General features: G+C 36.5%; 1 protein-coding gene across 1 annotated transcript; it reads left to right on the top strand.

The window, feature by feature from the left end:
• The first annotated feature begins 60 nt into the window (after positions 1–60).
• On the top strand, positions 61–18,167 carry LOC142358142 (uncharacterized). Its single transcript, XM_075409603.1, has 7 exons — positions 61–424; positions 5,573–5,706; positions 6,013–6,282; positions 8,238–8,469; positions 8,755–8,957; positions 9,325–9,516; positions 17,194–18,167. The coding sequence occupies exons 2-7, from the start codon at positions 5,587–5,589 to the stop codon at positions 17,977–17,979; spliced, it is 1,803 nt and encodes a 600-aa protein (XP_075265718.1). The 5' UTR covers positions 61–424; positions 5,573–5,586; the 3' UTR covers positions 17,980–18,167.
• Positions 18,168–21,629: the final 3,462 nt, after the last annotated feature.

The following is a 21,629-nucleotide window of genomic DNA, read 5'->3' as shown; positions in this document are numbered from 1 at the left end:
CTGTTACTTTGCTAACTAGTACCTGCCAGCCACAAACGTGTTTAATCAAACGTACCTGTAATTATTACGCTTTACTCAAGCTTCTTTAGCTAACTATTCCTGCACCGCTGTTTTACCTGGTCTATTATTACTACTCAAACTACTGTTCTGCAGTCTTTTCATTGAAATTCGATTCTTTATATACTCAGTGTAACATTATCATGTTTGCTTTGCTTGACAGTAGGAGTTAATACTGAGAGTGTATTTAAGTTTATATTTAGCGATTGATCATTTTGACATTTCTTTTGACTTTCGCTTTGAGGCTCTAAAAGTGATTTACACTGCTATGCGTCAAATGTCTCTTCGCATTAAGTAATTAATCATCACTTTTTTACTGTTACGAAGCGCAACTTTTGTCTTCATTGTATTTGGTTAAGTATATCAAGTAAGTGAATTATCAACTTACAGTTGCAGTCGTCTTTTTTACTGTGATTTTCATGTTGGAATTAGTTGATTAGTACTATGTAACATTTCCGGGATCTTTTCTGGTTGATCACCCCCTCCACCAAGCTTATTGGGTGCATGGTATTTGGGTGTTTCCCATTATATCCCCAAGCTTAGTCAAATAACGTATAGCCCCCCCCCCCCCAGCATGGTAATTACTTGCACCCGCAAGCGCACGTGCCATATTTTTCATAATAATTATCTAGCGGCGGAACGTAGTGGCACGTTCGCTGCAGTGATGTTGGATAAAGTATTGACGGCCGGGGTGGGGGGGGGGGGGGGCACAAACTGCAATGATCTCTTGCAAATTACGTACTACTGTTATTAGCAGAACTTTTGCATTGACATTTTACCCAAGTTCAATATTAACATTTAAAAAATGATTACTTGTTGGCTTTTTAAGAAGTCGGAATTATTAATTATAAATTACGGGGTATTAAGCTACATTAAAATACAATTATGACGTTTTCGTGAAATTTTGTCGTCTCTGCTATTGGAGTTCACACTAACGTTAGACTTTTTCTTGTCCTGTATTTCTCTCTTAAATTGAAACAACAGCGGAGACTTAACTGAAACGAACTATCGATAATATGTCAGCTTCTTTCTGACATTAATATGAATTTTATGGTTAATTGGTCTGAAAATTTATATTTTTTATGCAACCAAACTAATTTCTGGGACTCGAAACACAATGAGACAGAAGTTTGCGCAAAGGGTGGCTCGTGGCGTTGCCTCCCCCCCCCCCCCCCCCCCCCCTCCAGCCATCCGCTCCACTCCACCTCCCCCCTCTACTTCATCGACCGTAACCCCGCACGCTCGAACCTCCCATTAATCCCCCTACTCTTCTCCACCACAACCCCCCAGCTAAGCTTAAGCTAGCCTCTCTAAGCTGCAGATAGCTGATGACGAAGCCAATCTCTCGCCAATCGTCGGAGATCAATTCCCGCAAAGGTGATCAATTCCCCCAACGTTAGTCGGTTGTTATTTTTATAGCTGTGTTGAAGAGCAATTATTAGCTTTCTCTTGTTTTTTTTTCGTCGTTAGAATTTTTGTTACAACCATATGACGTCACGTTCTCTTCAAATCTGTTTTTTTTTTCACGCAATTTTGACTGAATTGCATATGTCATCTTAACTCTTAGTGGAGCGAGATTTTAATCATTTGCTCGATTAAGTTTTTGGTCGCACGTGACTTAACTCTCTCAAAAATGACTTTTTTGAGTGCATTTATTGGAAACAACGCATAAGGTTAATACATTCTTTTAAATGACATTTTGGCATCTTAGTAATTATTTAAAAAACTAAAATTTTCTTTATAGGTCTTATTATTTTTTATTTTTTGAGGCTCTGTCTACAAAGCTATTGCAGCTGTTTTCTGACATCCTGCCAGCTAAGTGGTTTTTCTTTAGAATCGTGTTCTGTTGTTCTTTGAAACCATGAGAAACACCGCTTAGATGTAGCGATCGCCGTAGCCGTCAAGTTTGAAAAGCGTTCAAATGAAAAATGACTTTGCAAAACATCTTTTTTTCCTGTACTCTTTCTAATTTTTAATTGCTCTGGAACGAATTCATTGCAATTATTGTGAACTTGTTGGTCTTTTTATGCAAATTTTTCGCTTGACCATTTTGCGCTTTTCTTCTAGAACATTCTTTGACTTCTCAAGTGACTTTTTGTAGCTTTAGTTCTTGTTTTTTTTAGTAATCTTTATTGTTCTCACTAAAGCTTTTTGCTTATATAAAATCGATTGCAGCAAAACAAATATAATGGCTTGATAGCAGAGTGGGCAGTGCATCTGGTTATGGAGTGGGAGGTTGTTGGTTCGAATCCCTGTGGGGTCAAATGTTTTTCCACCCGCCTGTCTTTCGAGAGCAATTCTGCCGACATTAGTCGGTTTATGTTTATTGTTAGCGAACGAATTTTGAGGCAATAATGGTGTGTGTTCTCGCGACTCGAAGTGCAGTGTTCGTATTCAACGGTTTTAACAATCCAAAAACTTTCGATTATGTTAGTTCTCCGCCTTTTTGTAAGATTTTTCAGTTGTTTTCCCATTACTTGGAGCTTGATCTTTCCAATTAGGATTAACAGGTAAATGCCATTGCACATTAAGTTTCGTTGGCGGCCGGAGATGGTTTTAGTACTCTTTCAAGTGTATGTGCTCAATTTGCTAAGGCCTAACTAAAATATAGGTGCAAAGGTCTTTCCTTGAAGTTTTGAGCCCAAAATTGTGCTGTTTTTCACGTATTTATTTATTCTGGCTTTTTTGTTAAATGGCTCTTAATTTAACGGTGCGGTGGTCAAATTTTATGAAGGACTTGTGGGTAAATTGATGTCTGTTTTTTGAATTATATCTTGCTAATGCCAACTCAAAACGCAAAGTTAGTTTTTTTTTAATTTTCTTAAAACTTGTCATATTTCAAGTTTTTCAACTTGTTGGTGCGATAGCAGCTTTTTGAAGTCTGACGGGGCTTATGGGTACGTGTTAGCATTAACTATTTGATTTTGGGGACACTAGCTTCAAGATTGCTCGGAACTATTAAGTTATTTGGGCTAAGTTTTTTAAAGTTATTTTTACCTTTCCCTGTATCCAATGTCCAATCAGGTTTCTGCTAGTTTGGAAGTCAATGATTTGGTAGATACTGGTTTGACAGAGTTTGTTTCTGAAACCAGAACTATGAAGAAATTAGACAAATTTTGCAGTTTTTGAAACGTCTTTCAAGTCTATCCGCAAACCACGTCACCACACACCACAATGCAAAGCCCCCACAGTTCACCGAAGCTGCTGAGTAAATAGAACTTCACGGTGTGAAGGGCAATTTTGAATTAATGTAGAATTCGGACCCCCTCTTGTAACTAACTGAAAGCGCCGAGGAACCAATTTCTTACTGACTGCTTCTGTCCTTAAATGCCGAGGAAATGTTCTTCAATTTTTACATTAAGTATGCTTCCCTCTATATAAAACTTTCCAAAGTTTGAACCTTGTACAGTATTGCTATTTAAGCGAGCTGATTTACGAAGTATTTTTGCTTGGGGAACCTCAATTGGATCATTTGTAATTGTTAAGAATGTCAACGTTGCCTGTTTCTTTTATAAACAAATTAATTTCTGTTGCTACTGGTCCTTTCGGAGAACTATTTATTGGACTGTTTTTTTTTCTGCTTGACCAAAGAAAACATCTGTCTGATTTTTTACAATTCGGGACTTCAATCATCAGACCGCCTTTATCAGGATTTCTTGTTATGAATTTTTTGGTGATATTAAGATTATACCCACTGATTGTTAACCAAGTTTTAATTACTGAATTTAAAAATTTTGCAGCTTTTCCCAATTATTGCAAGTCCTTCAAATTTGTTGATGTCAACGTTGGCGCTATCAACGTTGTTCATATACATCACTCAAATTTTTCTCCAATTTTTTGCTTTCTCACATGTAATCAATAAGTTTTTGTATCTGAAATTTTTTAATGAGCGTCCCAATTAATTGCTGAATTCTGAGCCTTGTGGCTTTTTTCTCAACCTTTTTTCATCTATCACGCAATGCACGCGTTTTAGAGTCATTCTCTTTGTAAGGTCGCAATACATAGCTGGACGTTTTGAATTGATTGATTCAATTCAAATCATACACGCATTTTTTTTACTCGGCGCTTGTTACGAGTTGGCTGTTCGGTTTTAAATAAGGTTTGCAGGCTTGTTATTTGTTAAATAAATTGCTTTCTCAGAATCTTTTGGTTTAAAAACTCTTTCAATATTGGCTGCAATACATTACCTTTTCAAAGCTCAATGATTTTGAATGAAAGATACTTGCTTTGGAGTGCTTCCGAAAATACGAAAGATCCTCCTCCTTTCCGGAGAATGAAAAAAACATTATTATAAAAGAAAAAAATTAGGAAAAGTATGGGATAAAAATTTGGAGTGTTTCTTTTGTCTTCAAAATGAGTTTTCAAAATTGAAATCGAATAGCCAATAGCGAATCTCCTCTGCATAACTAAAAATCCCTGTTTCAAATATGCGTATTATAGTTGAAAAAGTGTGACACTGTTTTCAAATAATAATTTCTGTTAAACGTATGATGAAAAACTTTGATCACTGCTCTATATCTTACTTCGGCCTCAGAAAAATATATTCCGCTAATATTCCAAATGTAGCAAGGAAAGCGGTATATTAAAATGAATTTTCTTCAATCTCGATGCCATTTCCCAATGTTTGACAATGCTAGTGAATATTATATCTGTCCATTCCGGATAATGTGTAGATGTGTGCTGTGGTAATTATTACATTGTTTCTTCAATACCAATATCGTGTTTCCCTTCATCATGCAAAAAAATTCCGAAAAAATATCGATGTCTTCCAAAATTGAATATCTCAGAATTGGTCAGTCATGAATTTTTAATAGCTGATATCAGCCGCTCAATGGCTATTATTTAGGCGCTCTCCTTTTTTTTGAAATTTGCCTGACCTATTGATCACATTTTTCGTTTCACATTTTTGTCACGATTTTCACGTCTGACTTCTGACTTACCTCGCTCACTGTTTCAACTGAATGAGTTTTAAATTTTTTCACACATTGAATTACGTAATGTAGTGAATATATTCAAAGTCAAAAGATCAAAATCAAAAGAAACGGGATGAGCATGTAAAGCCCGGTCATTACGTCATAGCGCATTAGGTTATAAAAGCTCATTTAAGCAATTGCTAGCTGAAATTGGTATTATGCTTAATTTTTTTTTTATTTAAATCGTGAATTAATACAAATCTTTGTTATCAAACTTTGATTCGGAATCAAAAGTTTTTACTCATTAAAGGTTCAAATAAGTGTGTTTTTGGTTGAAGAATTCTTCATTCTTCTCAATCGCTCTTTATAACATCAGTCCTGTTCTCCTTAAGTTTTAGAATTCTTCTCGTTTCAGTCTTCATTGAACTCTTGAAATGATGATTATGCTTAATAGCGTTTAGTTTTGAAGCTGAATTAAAATCCAATGTGCGTCAAGCGGGTCAACGGTGGTTCCGGCAATTTGCCGGCTATGTTGTTAAATTTTCACCCACTCTAATGCCTGGTCAAGGGACATGTAATTTTGTACTGTTAATCTTTTTAAGGTGGAGTAGGAAGTATGTCTCATCCGCATCACTACCATGGAAGTGGCTCCTCCTCTGGATCGGGTGGTGGGGGTGGATCTTCAGGAGGTCACTCCAGTGTATCAGCATCGGCCAATCTGTCAGCTGCCAATCAGGTGGCTTGTTCAGCATCAAATAACTAGCTTTCTTGACTTTCTCTGCCTTTACGACTTCGTGTTTGTATAGATTACGGACAGATGAATTTGTGCTCCTTTTTGATATTCTGCCATCGGGCTCTGTTGAGATAAATGGTTATGGATCAGCTACCTTTAGACTGATTAGTGATCATCATTAATGACTATTCCGCTCAAGTAAAAAATTAAATGAGTTCATGAGATCGTATACTCAAAATACTTTTTTTCCTGCTCGTCGTCCATGTACGTGCTGTCTGTTTTCTCATGTGCCGAGCTGTGGTTATTTAGGCTATGATGATGGCCGGAGGCTCTGCTTCTGGAATGACGTCTCATTTGGCGGGTGCCGGGAGCGCCTCCTTAGCAGGAGCAGCTGCAGGTGCCTCGGGTGGCAGTGAGATCAAGCCGCCAAAGAAACCAGAGAAGCCAATGTCGTCCTACATGAGGTACAACAAGAGTGTCCACGAGAGAATAAAGGCAGAGAATCCCCAGATGAAGATGTGGGACATTGCCAAGATTATTGGACAGATGTGGAGGGAGTTGCCAGACAGTGAGAAACAGGTTAGACCGGTGCTCCAGCTCCCTAAATTTGTTTTTGAGTTTGGATTTGTTTAGTCTGACTTTTTGCTGAAACAATTCTGGCTGTAGTCACAATTGGTCTGATTAATAGCCGCACAGCGATAGCTGAGGCTATTATTGGCCTTCTCTTGGTTTTTTTTACAATTCAAAGAATTTGAATTGTATTGGGGCGCTGTCTTTTTTTTTTAAGATCTGTTCACACATTTTCATGATTTTTGAAGTCAAATTGGAGTAGTGATTTTGGTCACGCCGAAACAGGAAATGGAGCGAAAAAGCGAGTGGTTTTGCGGCGTGAATTTTTTCGCTCTAATTTTAAAGTAGAGTGCGAAAATGGTGTTTGAACAAAAATTCGGTTTCTCGGTAGTGGTTTTTTGTTCACATGCGGCAATTTCACTCTGATTTTTACTGTTTTTTCGATTTTTTGGATCGGATTTTTTTCTAAATGGTTTTCCCAATCCATTCACAGCTCATTCTAGGCCTAGTTTTTTGTTTGAATTAAATTTTCATTTCTCGCTAGTGGTTTTTTTGTTCACATGCGGCATTTTGACATTGAGTTTCTGTTTTCTTTCTTATTTTTTGATCTGATTTTTTTAAAATGGTTTTCTCAATTCACTCATAGTCCATTCTAGGTCTAGTTTTTCTGTTTAGTCAATAAAAATTCTTTGAATTGTACGTCAGGACTTGTCCTGCTATGTTTTTTTTAAGATCTGTTCACACATTTTCATGATATTTAAAGTCAAAGTGGAGTAGTGATTTTGGTCACGCCGAAACAGGAAATGGAGCGAAAAAGCGAGTGGTTTTGCGGCGTGAAATTTTCTCGCTCTAATTTTAAAGTAGAGTGAGAATACGGTGTTTGAACAAAAATTCGCTTTATCGGTAGTGGTTTTTTGTTCACATGCGGCAATTTCACTTTGATTTTTACTGTTTTTTCGATTTTTTGGATCGGATTTTTTTCTAAATGGTTTTTCCAATCCATTCATATTCCGTTCTAGTTCTAGTTTTCTGTTTAGTCAATGAAAATTCTTTGAATTGTACGTCAGGACTTGTCCTGCTATGTTTTTTTATTTCGTCGTCATGATTTTTGTTACGACCATATGACGTCACAGCCATTTTTTGTTCATTCGTTCATGCAATTTCAACTGAATTGCATGTGTGACGTCATTTTTCGCTCTTAGTGGAGCGAGTTTTTTTGTTCATGCGCGTGATTAAATTTTTGGTCACACTTGACTTACCTCACTCTCAAAAATGACTTCCTCACTTTGAAATTGACTTTTATTTACTTTAATTCAAAGAGATAAGGTCAAATGGGTGTGTGTCACTCTAAATGAAGGTTATTTGAGATCAGCTAATAGAGGCAGCAATAACTTATACAGATTTTTAATCAAAATATAACAGATCAGCCTTAAAAGACGAATTTTTTTGGTCTGTCTTTTTTACTGTTTTTTTTAGACTGCCGATCTACGAATCTATTGCGGCTATTTTCTGGCAATCTGCCAGCTATGTTATTTAATTTGGAAACATGAGACTAATGTTTGTTGCCGTTGTATCTTCTAGAAGAAATCTTTTGCTGGCAGAAATATCTTTGATACCGCGAACTTTGATGTAGGCTTTGAACCGGATAGATTGAAACGTCATTGATGGATCTAATATTTGTTTGAATCGTGTTTTCATTTCGCTATTTGTGGTCACTACCATCCCGCAATCTGTCCATCAAAATATAGTGTATCCACCATCCTGGTATAATCGGCTATGAAATGGAGTTCTTTTAACATACTGGACGTGTTTGTTGACTTGATCATTATTATTTTGATAGGAAAGAGGAAAGAGAAAATGTAGTTTGTTTCATCATTCATAATCCAGTTTAGACAAGTATCCAAATGCAGAAATATTAAATCCATAAACTTGGATGCCAACAATACCTTTGTTTTGTTTTTGAGGTTCTGAACGAAGAGTACGAAATAGACAAAGCACGCTACAATGAAGAGATGAAGGCGTATTACAACTCACCAGCCTATCAGACATATCTACAGCTGAAGAACAGAGAAAAGCAGTTGCAGGAACAGCACAGTCTGTCTGCGGCTGCTAATTCTTCCACCTCTGGCCTCCTCCCATCATCCGACCCTCGATCTCTCCTGAATGAGAGCAAAATGACCATCACACCAGCAATCGGTATGCACTGCATGCACCTAAATTTTTAGGTATTGCGACCTAATGAGGAATCTTGTTCATACCTTATTGTTTGATACCTTATGGTTGATACCTAATTGATACAATGGGCTTTTAGCGTCTCTGAGCGGGGATGGCTTATTTTGGGATAAAATTCAAATTGATGAATTGCAGGGTTGTTTGATAACAGTTCGCTCAAAATTATTAGGTGATGTTTCTACTGCCTTGTGTCTCTTTATTTGTACAGTGGTCTTATGGATTAATTCATTGTTCTGTTGTTCCTCGCAGATGACGAAGACTTGGATGAAGACGGGTTTGGACTGAAGCACTTAGCAGCTGCCAGGTACAGGAGGAACAACCGCCTGATTCTGGATATATTCAGTGACTTCCACGTGAACACTACACAGAAAGAGGATGGAGGAGGAGGAGCAGGGGAGGAACAAGATTGCATCGCCACTGCACAGCCCATAGTCACTGTGTCACGTCTCAAGGTACTCTCAGTTTGCATCACTGTTTGTCCATAGATGTTTCTGAGTTAATGTTTGGACCGCTGTAGACATTTCGACAAATGAAAAGGCAAAGTCAATGAGGAGTTGAAAAATTCGCACCACAGTTAAAGTTTGGATCATTAACTGTTTATAAAATGGTGCTAATTTGACAGTACAGTGGCTAAGTAGGTAGAGTGGCGAGGAATTGTAGTTTGATAATTTTTTGTTGATGCATAGGGTCGGGCTTAGCGCGCTATTTTACATTGTTGACTGTAAAGAAAAGTAACTTTGTGAAAATGAGCCAATCTACGAATTTGAATTAGTGTATGCTTTCCCGACAAAAATGAAGTGTAATTAGCTGTTCGTTTAGGCCCTTCAATCTCAAGTGGAGGCACTGATTGAGCACGAGAATGAGAGGATTGACGAGTTGGTGGAGATGGAGAAGAAACACCAGGAGAGGAAGCGCAAGATAGAAGAGAGCAGGCAGAAGTTCGAGGCTGAGTGGGACCAGCTGAGTGCCAAAAGATTCAACTGGATGACTACTACTGAAGCGGAGCTGAAGGTTAGAGTTGGAATAATTGCAATAAACGATTTGATGATGATCTAGCATTAATTCTTGTTAATTGCGCTTAAACGAAGTTTGTAGCTGTTATATTTTAGTCTCGCTAATCTTTTCAATTACTCTCAGCGAAGTTTGTAGTAATTATTTTAGTCCTTTGGTCTTTTTAATGCGATTTTCCGCTTTTTGACTTTTCGACCTCAAAAAAGGGATAAACAGGTAGCGCCCAGAGGGCATTAAGTTCTCTTAGAGACTTTTAGCTCACTAGTCTTCAAGTATGCGGTTCACAGAAACTTTTGGAGACGTATACTTATATTGTCAAGGTCTTCTTAGAGTTTGACCCCCCACTTCACCCCCCCATTCCCCACACCTGCTCATCGTTCAGGCCGTAAGGACGTGGCCCCGTGCCGCCAAAGACCCCCACCGTTGTCCTCATCAACCCCCTGGCGCACCTAGCCTCACTAAAACCATAGATATCACTGACGAAGCCAACCGGAGTGAAATCCACCCGACGCTATTCGGTTATGCTTTATAGCTGCGAGCTGAGCGTAGCTATATTACGGTTCTCTTGTTTTTAGTAGCCGCACAGCGATAGCTGGGGCTATTATTGGCCTTCTCTTGAGTTTTTTATTTCGTCGTCAAGATTTTTGTTACAACCATATGACGTCACAATCTGCTTTTTGGTCTTACTTGACTTACCTCTCTCTCAGAAATGACTTCTTCACTTTAAAATTGACTTTTTACAAACTTTAATTCAAGGAGATAAGGTCAAGTGAGTGTGTCACTCTAAATGAAGGTTACTTGAGAGCAGAAGTGGCAATAAATAAATTAAGCAGATTTCTAATCAAAATATGACATCTCGACTTTTAAAGTTTTTTTGGTCGAGACTGCAAATCTACGAAGCTATTGCGGTTATTTTCTGGCAATCTGCCAGCTATGTTTTTGTTTCGTCGTCTAACGGTCTTCTTTCGTTTCATGTGTGTTCTAGAACATTCTTTCGTTGATTTTTCATGCTTGATTTTTGCGCGACCTAAGTTGCTGTTCTCAAATTGTCTGTTGCGAAATTAAAGCCGATTGTAATATTTTTGAGCGGAAGAGTCTGATTGCCGAGTAGTTAATAATTACGATTTTCTAATCGTTTCAGCCCGAAAATGTTCTCAATGATACCGTCCTTTTCAGTTATTAATAGGCGCCGTCAGCCTCTCAAACGGCTATTATTTAGGGGCTCTCCTTTTTTTATTTCGCTTTTCCTTTTGATCACGTTTTTCGTTTTACATAAGTTACGACTTTCAGGTTACGCGTCAGCAATTCCAGGCAGCTGTTATTGCGCTCCTGTTTTTTTACTTCGTCTAACAGATTTTTGTTTTGTCTTACCGGGACGTCACTTCTGCTTTTAAGTCAATTGCGTGACTTACCTCGCTCAAAAAATTAATTTCCGAACTCTCTTATGGACCTTTAATGTTTATGATCATTTACTAGTTAAAAATCAATTGTGTGCATCTAAGTGGTGACAAACTTTTATGCCCTAATTAATTGCTCTCAAACGAAGTTTGTAGCAATTATATTAGTCCTGTCGGTCTTTTTTTATGCGATTTTTTGCTTGACCGATTTTTCGTCTGACGCTTTTGATTATTCGTCCGCAAAAACGGGACAAACAGGTAGCACCCAGTGGGCATTAAGTGCTCTTAGACCCTATGAGCTCTGTTGCAGCTCAGACTGTTTTTGAGACTCTTATACTTATGGTGTGAAGGGCGGCTCTTAGAGGTTGAAGACACCCCCACTGTTGACCCCCTCGCTATTGCCCCGACCCCCCACCCCACTGTTGCTCTCCCCCATCCCTCGCCGTCAGCCCCCCAGTGCATCCCCCCAAACCCCACCTCTCGCTCCCCGTGGTTACGTTCGAACAACCGATCGCTAAAAACACGCAATTTTATACTAGTTTTCACAATTTTTTTCAAGCTTTTTGAAAATGTTTGTCTTTTTTTTTAGTTTTTTAGCACTAAGTGTCAGGGAACCTCCTATAGGGTTTTTTCATAGGTTACGGCAAATTTTCTAGTGGTAGTGGAATGGTTTCAACAATTTAACATCACGAACTTAAGCATTTTTTGACAAAACGTGCAAATTTTTTTCACATTTAGTTTTCATTATTCAAGTTTTTACAGACCCAGGGACCAGAAAAGCTTAAGGGTTTAATAATAAGTCCCTGAAAAAGTTTTATAGGCCATCGAATAGTTTTAAACCTTTTATTACACAAATTTTAGCAATTTTTCGATAAAATTTTCATTTTTTTCAAGTTTTTCGAAAATTTTTGTTGTTTTTTGTTCTTTCGGCCCTAGGTGTCAAGGAGCATCCTCTAGGGTTTCATAATAGTTAACTGAATAGTTTTAGTGGTAGTGGAACGGTTTCAACATTTTAACATGACGAATTTTAGCGTTTTTTTGACAAAACGTGCAATTTTTTTTTTAGACTTTCTTTATTCACTTCTTTCCAGATGCAGGGGCCAGAAACAGAAAACGTCCCTAAGAGCTTGAGAAATTGTTGCTGAAAAAGTTTTAATTGCCATGAAATAATTTTAAACTTTTTATTATCACAAATTTATGCAATTTTTCGTTAAGTTTTTCATTTTTTTTTTAAGTTATTCAAAAATTTTTGTCGGTTTTTAGGTTTCTGTCGCCTCAAGAGCCAAGGAACCTTCTCTAGGGTTTTACAGTAGGTTACTGTATAGTTTCTAAAAGTAATGGATTGTTTTTCAAGATTTCAACACCACGAATTTTAGCATTTTTTAAAAAAAAATTCTGCATTTTTCGAATTTTTTTTGACATTCATTGTCATTATTCAGGTTTTTCAGCCTAACAAAAAATCTCCGTTAGTTTTTGGTAATAAGATTCTGGTAAATGTTTGTTGGCTATGTTTTAGTTTTCAACTTTTATTATCACAAATTTTAGCTGTTTTTTAAGCAATTTGCAATCTTTTTTGAAAATATTTTAAAATTTTTGGTCATTTTTCAGGTTTCTCCAATCTCAAGAAACACTTAGCGTCCTCTAGGGTTTGCTTATAGGTTACTGCATAGCTTCTAGATGTAATGAATAGTTTTTCAAGACATTAATGTTGCATAAACTGTTGCATAATTTTCACTGTTAATGGAATGTTTATCAATTTTTTTAATTACTCCAGCTTGTGCAATTTTTCGATAAAACTTAATTTCAAGTTTTCGGAAAATTATTATCATGTTCCAAATTTATGATGTTTTTGAGCCAGTGAAACTATTTAAAGCTTAAAATAGGGATCCTGGATAGTCTCTTGAGACAATGAAATGGTTTCGAAGATGTTATTATTTTGATTTTTAGCAAGATTTTGTTAAAATTTGCGATTGTTTTCAAGTTTTTTGAATATTTTTGTCATTTTATGACATCTCGACTTTTAAAGTTTTTTTGGTCGAGACTGCAAATCTACAAAGCTATTGCGGTTATTTTCTGGCAATCTAATCAAGCAGATTTCTGCTTGATTTCTAATCAAGCAATCTAATCAAGCAGATTAGAAATCTGCAAAAAATTAATTTCCGAACTCTCTTATGGAACTTTAATGTTTATGATCATTTACTAGTTAAAAATCAATTGTGTGCATCTAAGTGGTGCCAAACTTTTATGCCCTAATTAATTGCTCTCAAACGAAGTTTGTAGCAATTATATTAGTCCTGTCGGTCTTATGCGATTTTTTGCTTGACCGATTTTTCGTCTGACGCTTTTGATTATTCGTCCGCAAAAACGGGACAAACAGGTAGCACCCAGTGGGCATTAAGTGCTCTTAGACCCTATGAGCTCTGTTGCAGCTCAGACTGTTTTTGAGACTCTTATACTTATGGTGTGAAAGGCGGCTCTTAGAGGTTGAAGACACCCCCACTGTTGACCCCCTCGCTATTGCCCCGACCCCCCACCCCACTGATGCTCTCCCCCATCCCTCCCCGTCAGCCCCCAGTGCATCCCCCCAACCCTCACCTCTCGCTCCCCGTGGTTGCGTTCGAACAACCGATCGCTAAAAACACGCAATTTTATACTAGTTTTCAGAATTTTTTTCAAGCTTTTTGAAAATGTTTGTCATTTTTTTTAGTTTTTCAGCACTAGGTGTCAGGGAACCTCCTATAGGGTTTTTTAATAGGTTACGGCAAATTTTCTAGTGATAGTGGAATGGTTTCAACAATTTAACATCACGAACTTAAGCATTTTTTGACAAAACGTGCAAATTTTTTTCACATTTAGTTTTCATTATTCAAGTTTTTACAGACCCAGGGACCAGAAAAGCTTAAGGGTTTAATAATAAGTCCCTGAAAAAGTTTTATAGGCCATCGAATAGTTTTAAACCTTTTATTACACAAATTTTAGCAATTTTTCGATAAAATTTTCATTTTTTTCAAGTTTTTCGAAAATTTTTGTTGTTTTTAATTCTTTCAGCCCTAGGTGTCAAGGAGCATCCTCTAGGGTGTTATAATAGTTAACTGAATAGTTTCTAGTGGTAGTGGAACGGTTTCAACATTTTAACGTGACGAATTTTAGCGTTTTTTTGAAAAAACGTGCAAATTTTTTCCTTTTATTAGACTTTCTTTATTCACTTCTTTCCAGATGCAGGAGCCAGAAACAGAAAAGGTCCCTAAGAGTTTGATAAATTGTTGCTGAAAATGTTTTATTTGCCATGAAATAATTTTAAACTTTTTATTATCACAAATTTTAGCAATTTTTCGTTAAAATTTTCATTTTTTTTAAGTTATTCAAAAATTTTTGTCGGTTTTTAGGTTTCGGTCGCCTCAAGAGCCGAGGAACCTTTTCTAGGGTTTTACATAGGTTACTGTATAGTTTCTAAATTTAATGGATTGTTTTTCAAGATTTCAACACCACGAATTTTAGCATTTTTTAAAAAAATTCTGCATTGTTCGAATTTTTTTTCGACATTCATTGTCATTATTCAGGTTTTTAAGCCTAACAAAAAATCTCCGTTAGCTTTTGGTAATAACATTCTGGAAAATGTTTGTTGGCTATGTTTTAGTTTTCAACTTTTATCACAAATTTTAGCTGTTTTTTAAGCAATTTGCGATCTTTTTTGAAAGTATATTAAATTTTTTGTTCAATTTTCAGGTTTCTCCAATCTCAAGAAACACTTAGCGTACTCTAGGGTTTGATTATAGTTTACTGCATAGCTTCTAGATGTAATGATTGGTTTTTCAAGACATTAATGTTAGCAGTTTTGAAAAATTATGTGCAATTTCAAGTTTTTGAATCTTTTTGAAATCATTTTTTCCGGCACCAGGGTCCTAGGGACCTCCTACAAGGCTTGACTATGAACTGTCGCATAGTTTTCACTAAATTAAAACTTAATTTCAAGTTTTCGGAAAATTATCATCATGTTCCAAATTTATGGATGTTTTTGAGCCAGTGAAACTATTTAAAGCTTGAAATAGGGATACTGGATAGTCTCTTGAGACAATGAAATGGTTTCGAAGATGTTAATATCTTGATTTTTAGCAAGATTTTGTTAAAATTTGCGATTGTTTTCAAGTTTTTTAAATATTTTTGTCATTCTCTGAGTTAAACGATCATTACTGGCCAACGAAGTCTTGCAGATGGGTTACGTGACATAACTCAGGAGACAAAAGTTGTTTTGGACTTTGTCACTGCGAAATCTGGAAGCTTTTCTTTTAGATTTTGCAATATTTTGCAATTTTTTAAAATATCCGTTATTTGATTTATTCACTAACAAGGATAGAAAACTTAAACTTAAGAGTAGAATCAAGCTAAAGCTAGCCTTGCTAAACCTTGGCTAGCTACTGACGAAGCCTGCCGCTCGCTGGTCGTTTGAGATCAATTCGCCCGACGTTAGTCGGTTATGTTTCTTGAGTATTAATCTTGAGTTTTTAATTTTGATTATCAATTTTGAGAAAGCTCTTTTAGGGTTTTTTCTTTATAGACCGTATGTGTCATGAAATTGACAGTACGTATCTAACTCAAAAAATGTAGTGGTCTACTACAGGACTTTTGGTCAATCTGCTATCTTGTTTCTTTAGTTGTTTCAATTCATGGAAGGCCACAAGCGTCTATCGCGGCTATTTTCCGGCAATCTGCCGGCTATGTTTAAATCTATTCACTCAATGAATTACGCAAGATAGTGATTACAGTCAGGGTCAAAAGCGCATAATCAAAAGAGGCGGGATAAACCGATAAAGCCCGGTCATTAAGTCATTGAGAATTAGGTCATCAAAGTTCATTAGAGTGTTTGACATTGGTTTTAAGCTTATTAGCTTTCAGTTTAGAAACTGAATTAAGTATAGTTTTAGAAACCAGCTGAAACTACACGCCGATTTAGTGCACTTTTTGACACTGAAAAAAAATTCGGTCAATTTATCTCTTCTTTTTTCTTTTTCAATCCCGGTGTGCATCAAGCGCGTCAACGGCGGCTGTTTTCGGGCAATCTGAGGGCTATGTTTTGTGTATTTTTGAACTTATTTCTGTATCTGTTTTATCTGTTTTTTGGTACTCAGGTCTACTTCGCAGCTGTTCTGACAATCTATGGCTATGGTTATGCAATTTTTCATACTATGCGCCTTTTCGTTTGATCGTTTTTAGTTTTTTCATCTTACCATTTAAAGTTTCGTCCTCAAACACAGTATAAAAAGGAAAAGGTAAAACCAGGGGAATAAAGTTACGTAGAGCTTCACAGTTTACTAGTGTCCAAGTGTGCGATTCACCGAAACTGTTTCGGAGATATAAATTTATGGTGTGATTGGTGGTTCCAAGAATTCGACCCCCTTCAACTCGTCCCCAACGTCAATCCTCCACCTCATTGCGCACGCTTGAACGCCATCGCTCACCCCCGCAATTCACACGACCATTTTCGATTATTAACACATACGTTAGCATATCAAAGGCTATTATTTAGGTGCTCACCTTTTTAATTGTTTTTTTTTTTCGTTAAGCATATGTCGTTACTTTTTTGTTTAACTTCTGATTTATCTCATTCACTGTTTCAACTGAATGGTACTTGGAATTTAGTCAAAAAATATATGCAAATAAATTTAAGGTCAAAAAATGAAATCAAAACAAACAGGATTAGCCAATACAGCGCGGGCACTCAGACTTGATGTTTAAATTGTTTGATGCTATCAAAAGTCCTAAGAGTGATGCTAAATTCTATTAGTATTGAGCTTATCTGACTTAATTTTTGACACTGAAGTCACCATATTTTTTGAATTTAGTAAAGCTTCGAGTCGCTACCGGAATTTTCTTGCTATGTATTTATTTCTTCAAGATTTTTATTACGACCATATGACATCTGCTTTTCGCTCTCTTTCACTCAGCCGATTTTATTGACCACTTTACTACTCGCGCTTTGTAAAGGGGTGTTCTATACTAGGTATGAGGGGGAAAATTGGTATATAGGTCCTTTTCATAGTTGTTTAAATCATTGCTAAGGTTTAACCAAAGTTTAGAACGCAGCCTCATCTTAGACTGATGGACCAACTTTGCGTGCTTTTAAAAATTGTTTTCTCGTCAAATTGTTGTTTAAAATTGCGATCGTTGCATTTGAAAACTCAGCCCATTCATAATGAACTTTAGAGTAAGTTTTAGAAATTTTGTTGTGCATAATTGTCTTATAGCGGCTACTATGAGCACAATTGATGTTTTCTTTTTGCAGGAAATCAAGAGCTGGTTCAAAGAGACGTATGGATTAGACACGGGAGGGACTGTAGACGAGAACGAGTCGAAAGACTCATCCGATTCTGCCAATGTGAACGACGAGAAGAAAGATGATCAAAGTTCATCTGAGAGGGAAACAACCAGCTCTACAGTACCAAACGTGCAATCAAATAATAGCCCTGATAAAACTAGTACTAGCAGCACTGATCCAAAAGAAGAAAATGCACCTGTTGCGAAAATAGACGACACGACTACCGTTGCTGTGCATCAAAACCTTGTTGATAGTACCTACAGTTACAGAAATGAGAATCCGGCGCCATCGAGATTTGAAAGTCAACATTATACGTCACAAGCCAGTAATAACTTATACGGCGTACCCAGTGTGCGCATGTCTTCAATTTCTGGACCTCCGTCTAACGTAAGTGAGACGATAGCAGGGCCGGTACCTTCTTCAGCATTCGATCCTTCAACTGTAGTTAGTGCTAACGAGACAACTAATGTGCAATTGCCGAGTGCATGTTTACCAGGTAACAAACATCCCCAAGACGGCTTGGTCCAGGGATCAGCAGCTTTTGACGAATCGCTGGATAATTTAGAGGCTGACGAACCAAGAGTTGAAGTGAAGGAACGGCAGAAGGATCCAGACTATGTTCCGATGTCAGAAGATTCGAATCTGGGTATGGATGAGGATTCCACTGACGTTCCTCCGACATCTGAGGATGAAGAAGAGGAACAGTTGCAACCTTCCGATATCTCATCAACAGGTGAACACGCAGAAGCTTAGGTTTGAAGCGACTGGTCAACATGGAGAAAAGTGCCATTCGAGCTACAGACTCTGCGTGTGATCTTGAAAACTAGACATAAACTATCTCTATCTTGCAATTATTTTGCATTTTCTAGCAGCGCATGATTGTTTGTTCAAATGTCTTGAGTTAGATGTATTTGTTCTTAATTTAAGAAAGTTGAATTGTGTTCTGTGTTTTATTTCGGAGACGTTTTAAATGAGATCTGTTTGAACTCTTATTTGAAGCGTTAGTTCCAATTTCAAAGAAAATTGTGAACTGTTATGCGAAGCTGGCTGATAGTCGGATCAAATTCACAATTTTTCTAAGCATGCAAAAAGATACCAATGGTTGCATGCATCAGCTTTCCAATTGCATATTTCAATAGAAATTAAAATTTGTCTTTAAGCAGCGTTCATCGAAGACGTTTTCAGAGCAATATAGTGGATTTACAGTTTTAATAGCCGCCTCAGCTTCTCAGCCGGCTATCATAGCGCTCCTATTTTTTTATTACAATTCAAAGAATTTAGATTGTATTGGGGCGGCGAAACAGGAAGTGGAGCGAAAAAGCGAGAAATAGTTCATTCTTGGCCTAGTTTTTCGTTTGAACCGAATTGCACTTTCTCGCTAGTGGTTTTTTAATCACATGCGGCTTTTTGACATATTTTTTCAGTTTTTTATATTCTTTTTGGAAATGGTTTTCCCAATTAACTGAGAGTCCGTGCTAGGTTTAGTTTTTGCTTATTCAATGGAAATTTTTTGAATTGTACGTCAAAACTTGTCCTGCTTTGTTTTTTACAATTCAAAGAATTTGAATTGTATTGGGGCGCTGTCTTTTTTACGACTCGAAGAGGAGTATTGGAGAAGTCCTTTTTTTAAAATCAATTTTATTGGAGTGATTTTTGAAGCGGGAAGTGAAACGCGTGAAAAATTTTGGAGTGATTTTGGTGCTGAACAAAAGTGAAGAGCGGAGCGAAAAGAGAGTCGTTTTTGTTAATACCGCTGTTTTTGAGAGAGCGAGAAATTGATGTGTGAAAAAATTTTCTCTAAGCGAGCGAAATTTTTTGTTCACGTACGGCATTTAAAAGCAGTTTTTTCTCAAATTTTTTGTTAAGTAGTTTGGCTACAATTTGCTGTTAATTTTAGGCTGGATTTGGTAGTGGTTTGAAGGTTTCTGAAAATTAAATGAATTTTATGCTAATTCGGATGTTTTTCATGTATTTTGCTGATTTTTGGGCTAATTTTTACGATTTTTTTTACTATTGTTGTGTTTTACTGCTTCAAATGGGTATTGAAGATACCCCTATTACTTGAGCAATTTTTAGTTAACACTTGGTTATAGTTTTGTGGATATGAAGCATTTTTTGTTGAGAAATATTACGAAAAACGTCAAAAATTGGAACTATTTTTCTTAATTTTTTGCAGTTTTTTTGTGTTTTTCTGTTCTTTAGACAAGTTTCTTAATCTATTATGACTTGCATACTGTTTTGCGAGCATCTGAGTATCTTAGTGGTGGAAAAGAATTTTTGTTTAGATTTATCTGCTTTTGTAATATTAAAAAATATATTAACTTTTTCCAGTTTTTTAGTCAAAGTTGTTTGTAAGAGCTTATTTTTTCATGATTTGGCTTCAAGTATTTATAAAAAAATCTCATAAGTGGTTTTAGTAGTTAAAAGTTGTTTTGATGAAATAATTGTAGCAGAGATAGTTTTTTGGGGTATCAATTTATGACAGAATTTGATCAGATTTTTTATCATATTTTAATAGATTTGATTTTTTTTACTTTTTTGTTTTATTGCTTTTTGTTTTATTTCAAGATAATCGTAAATTATTGGAGGCACGTTTTGTCTGATGACTAATTGGATGGCATTTAAGTGTATTTCCACTTCGAGTCGTTTCCGGAATTCTTCCGGCTGTGTTTTTTTTTAAGATCTGTTCACACATTTTCATGATTTTTGAAGTCAAATTGGAGTGATGATTTTGGTCACGCCGAAACAAGAAGTGGAGCGAAAAAGCGAGTGGTTTTGCGGCGTGAATTTTTTTGCTCTAATTTGAAAGTAGAGTGAGAAAACGGTGTTTGAACAAAAAATCGGTTTCTCGGTAGTGGTTTTTAGTTCACATGCGGCAATTTCACTCTGATTTTTACTGTTTTTTCGATTTTTTGGATCGCATTTTTTTCTAAATAGTTTTCCCAAGCCATTCACCGCTCATTCTGGACCTAGTATTTTGATAGAATCAAAATTACATATCTCACTAGTGATTTTTCGTTCTCCCTAGCAGCATTTTGACATTGATTTTCTGTTTTTTCTTTGTTTTTTTTCATCTGATTTTTTTTTTAGAAATGGTTTTTCCAATTCACTCATTGTCCGTTCTAGGTGTAGTTGTTTGTTAAGTCAATTAAATTTCTTTGAATTGTACGTCAGGATTTGTCCTGCTATGTTTTTTTGTTTCGTCGTCTGACTCTCTTATCGTTTTACATTTGTTCACACAGCTAAGCTGAAAATCAAATTTTCTAAATGGCTTCTTCCTCACTGATAGATTTTGCGCGCGTGGCTGGCATCGTTTCCCTCTCTCTCTATCTAGAAAAAGTTTTTGCGCGATTAGATTTTGATCATGCATGACTTACCTCACTCAATAAAAAGACTTTTGCACTTTAAAAATTAAGTTTATTTTGGATCAAATTGGGGTCAAAGTCACTCATATGCGTAACAAAGTTCCCTAGTGAAAAGGCTTCAGCGCAATAAATTTTAACAAGCTTTATTAATTTATCGCTGAATATTTGTACAGAGATTTTTGAGCGGCGTCGATACCTTATTCAATTTATATCTGTATCTGTTTCTATCTCTATTATATGGCACGCAAGTCTATTCTTACGCAGTTGTTCTGGCAATCTGGCGGCTATGTTTGTTCACATGCGGCAACTTTACTTTGATCTGTTTTTCAGTTTTGTGGGTCGGGCTTTTTTTGCTAAATGGTTTTCCCAATCCTAGTTCATATTTCATTGTAGGCCTAGTTTTTTTTCTGAACCAAATTTCTTGCTTGTGTTTTTGTTCACTTGCGGTATTTTGGCATTGATTTTCTGTTTTCTTAAATCGGATTTGTTAGAAATAGTTTTCCCAATTCACTCATAGTCCGTTCTAGGTCTAGTTTTATTGTTTAGTCAATAAAAATTCTTTGAATTGCATATCAGCACTTTTCTTGCTATGATCTTTTACTTTGTCGTACGTACTAAAACTTGTTCGCTTTACCTTAGTTTGAAGCTTAGTCAACATTTTGCGTGAAATCTTTTGGTGGGCTGGTTTCACTCTTCTCTCTTTCTGCTAAGTGTTTTATGACAGCACTTTCTCAGCAAAGCAACTCAAAATGAACAGAATCAGTATCAAAAAATGAAATACAAATTGATTAATAGTCGCGAAGCGATAGCTGAGGCTCTTATGGGCCTTCTCTTGTTTTTTTTATTACAATTCAAAGAATTTGAATTGTATTGGTGCGCTGTTTTTTTTTTTTTAAGATGTGTTCACACATTTTTCAATGACTTTGATCTTCCAAAACGGGATAACCAGGTAAAGCCCAGCGGGCATTAAGTTTCATTAGAGGCCCAAAGTGGGCTTTAGTAGTCCTTCAAGTGCTTATAGTGGTGCAACTGCTGGGA

This window comes from Convolutriloba macropyga, unplaced genomic scaffold, assembly GCF_964194025.1.
Source record: "Convolutriloba macropyga unplaced genomic scaffold, txConMacr16.3 SCAFFOLD_594, whole genome shotgun sequence".
Lineage (NCBI taxonomy): Eukaryota > Metazoa > Xenacoelomorpha > Acoela > Convolutidae > Convolutriloba > Convolutriloba macropyga.
This window is presented reverse-complemented; position numbering and strand designations above follow the sequence as displayed.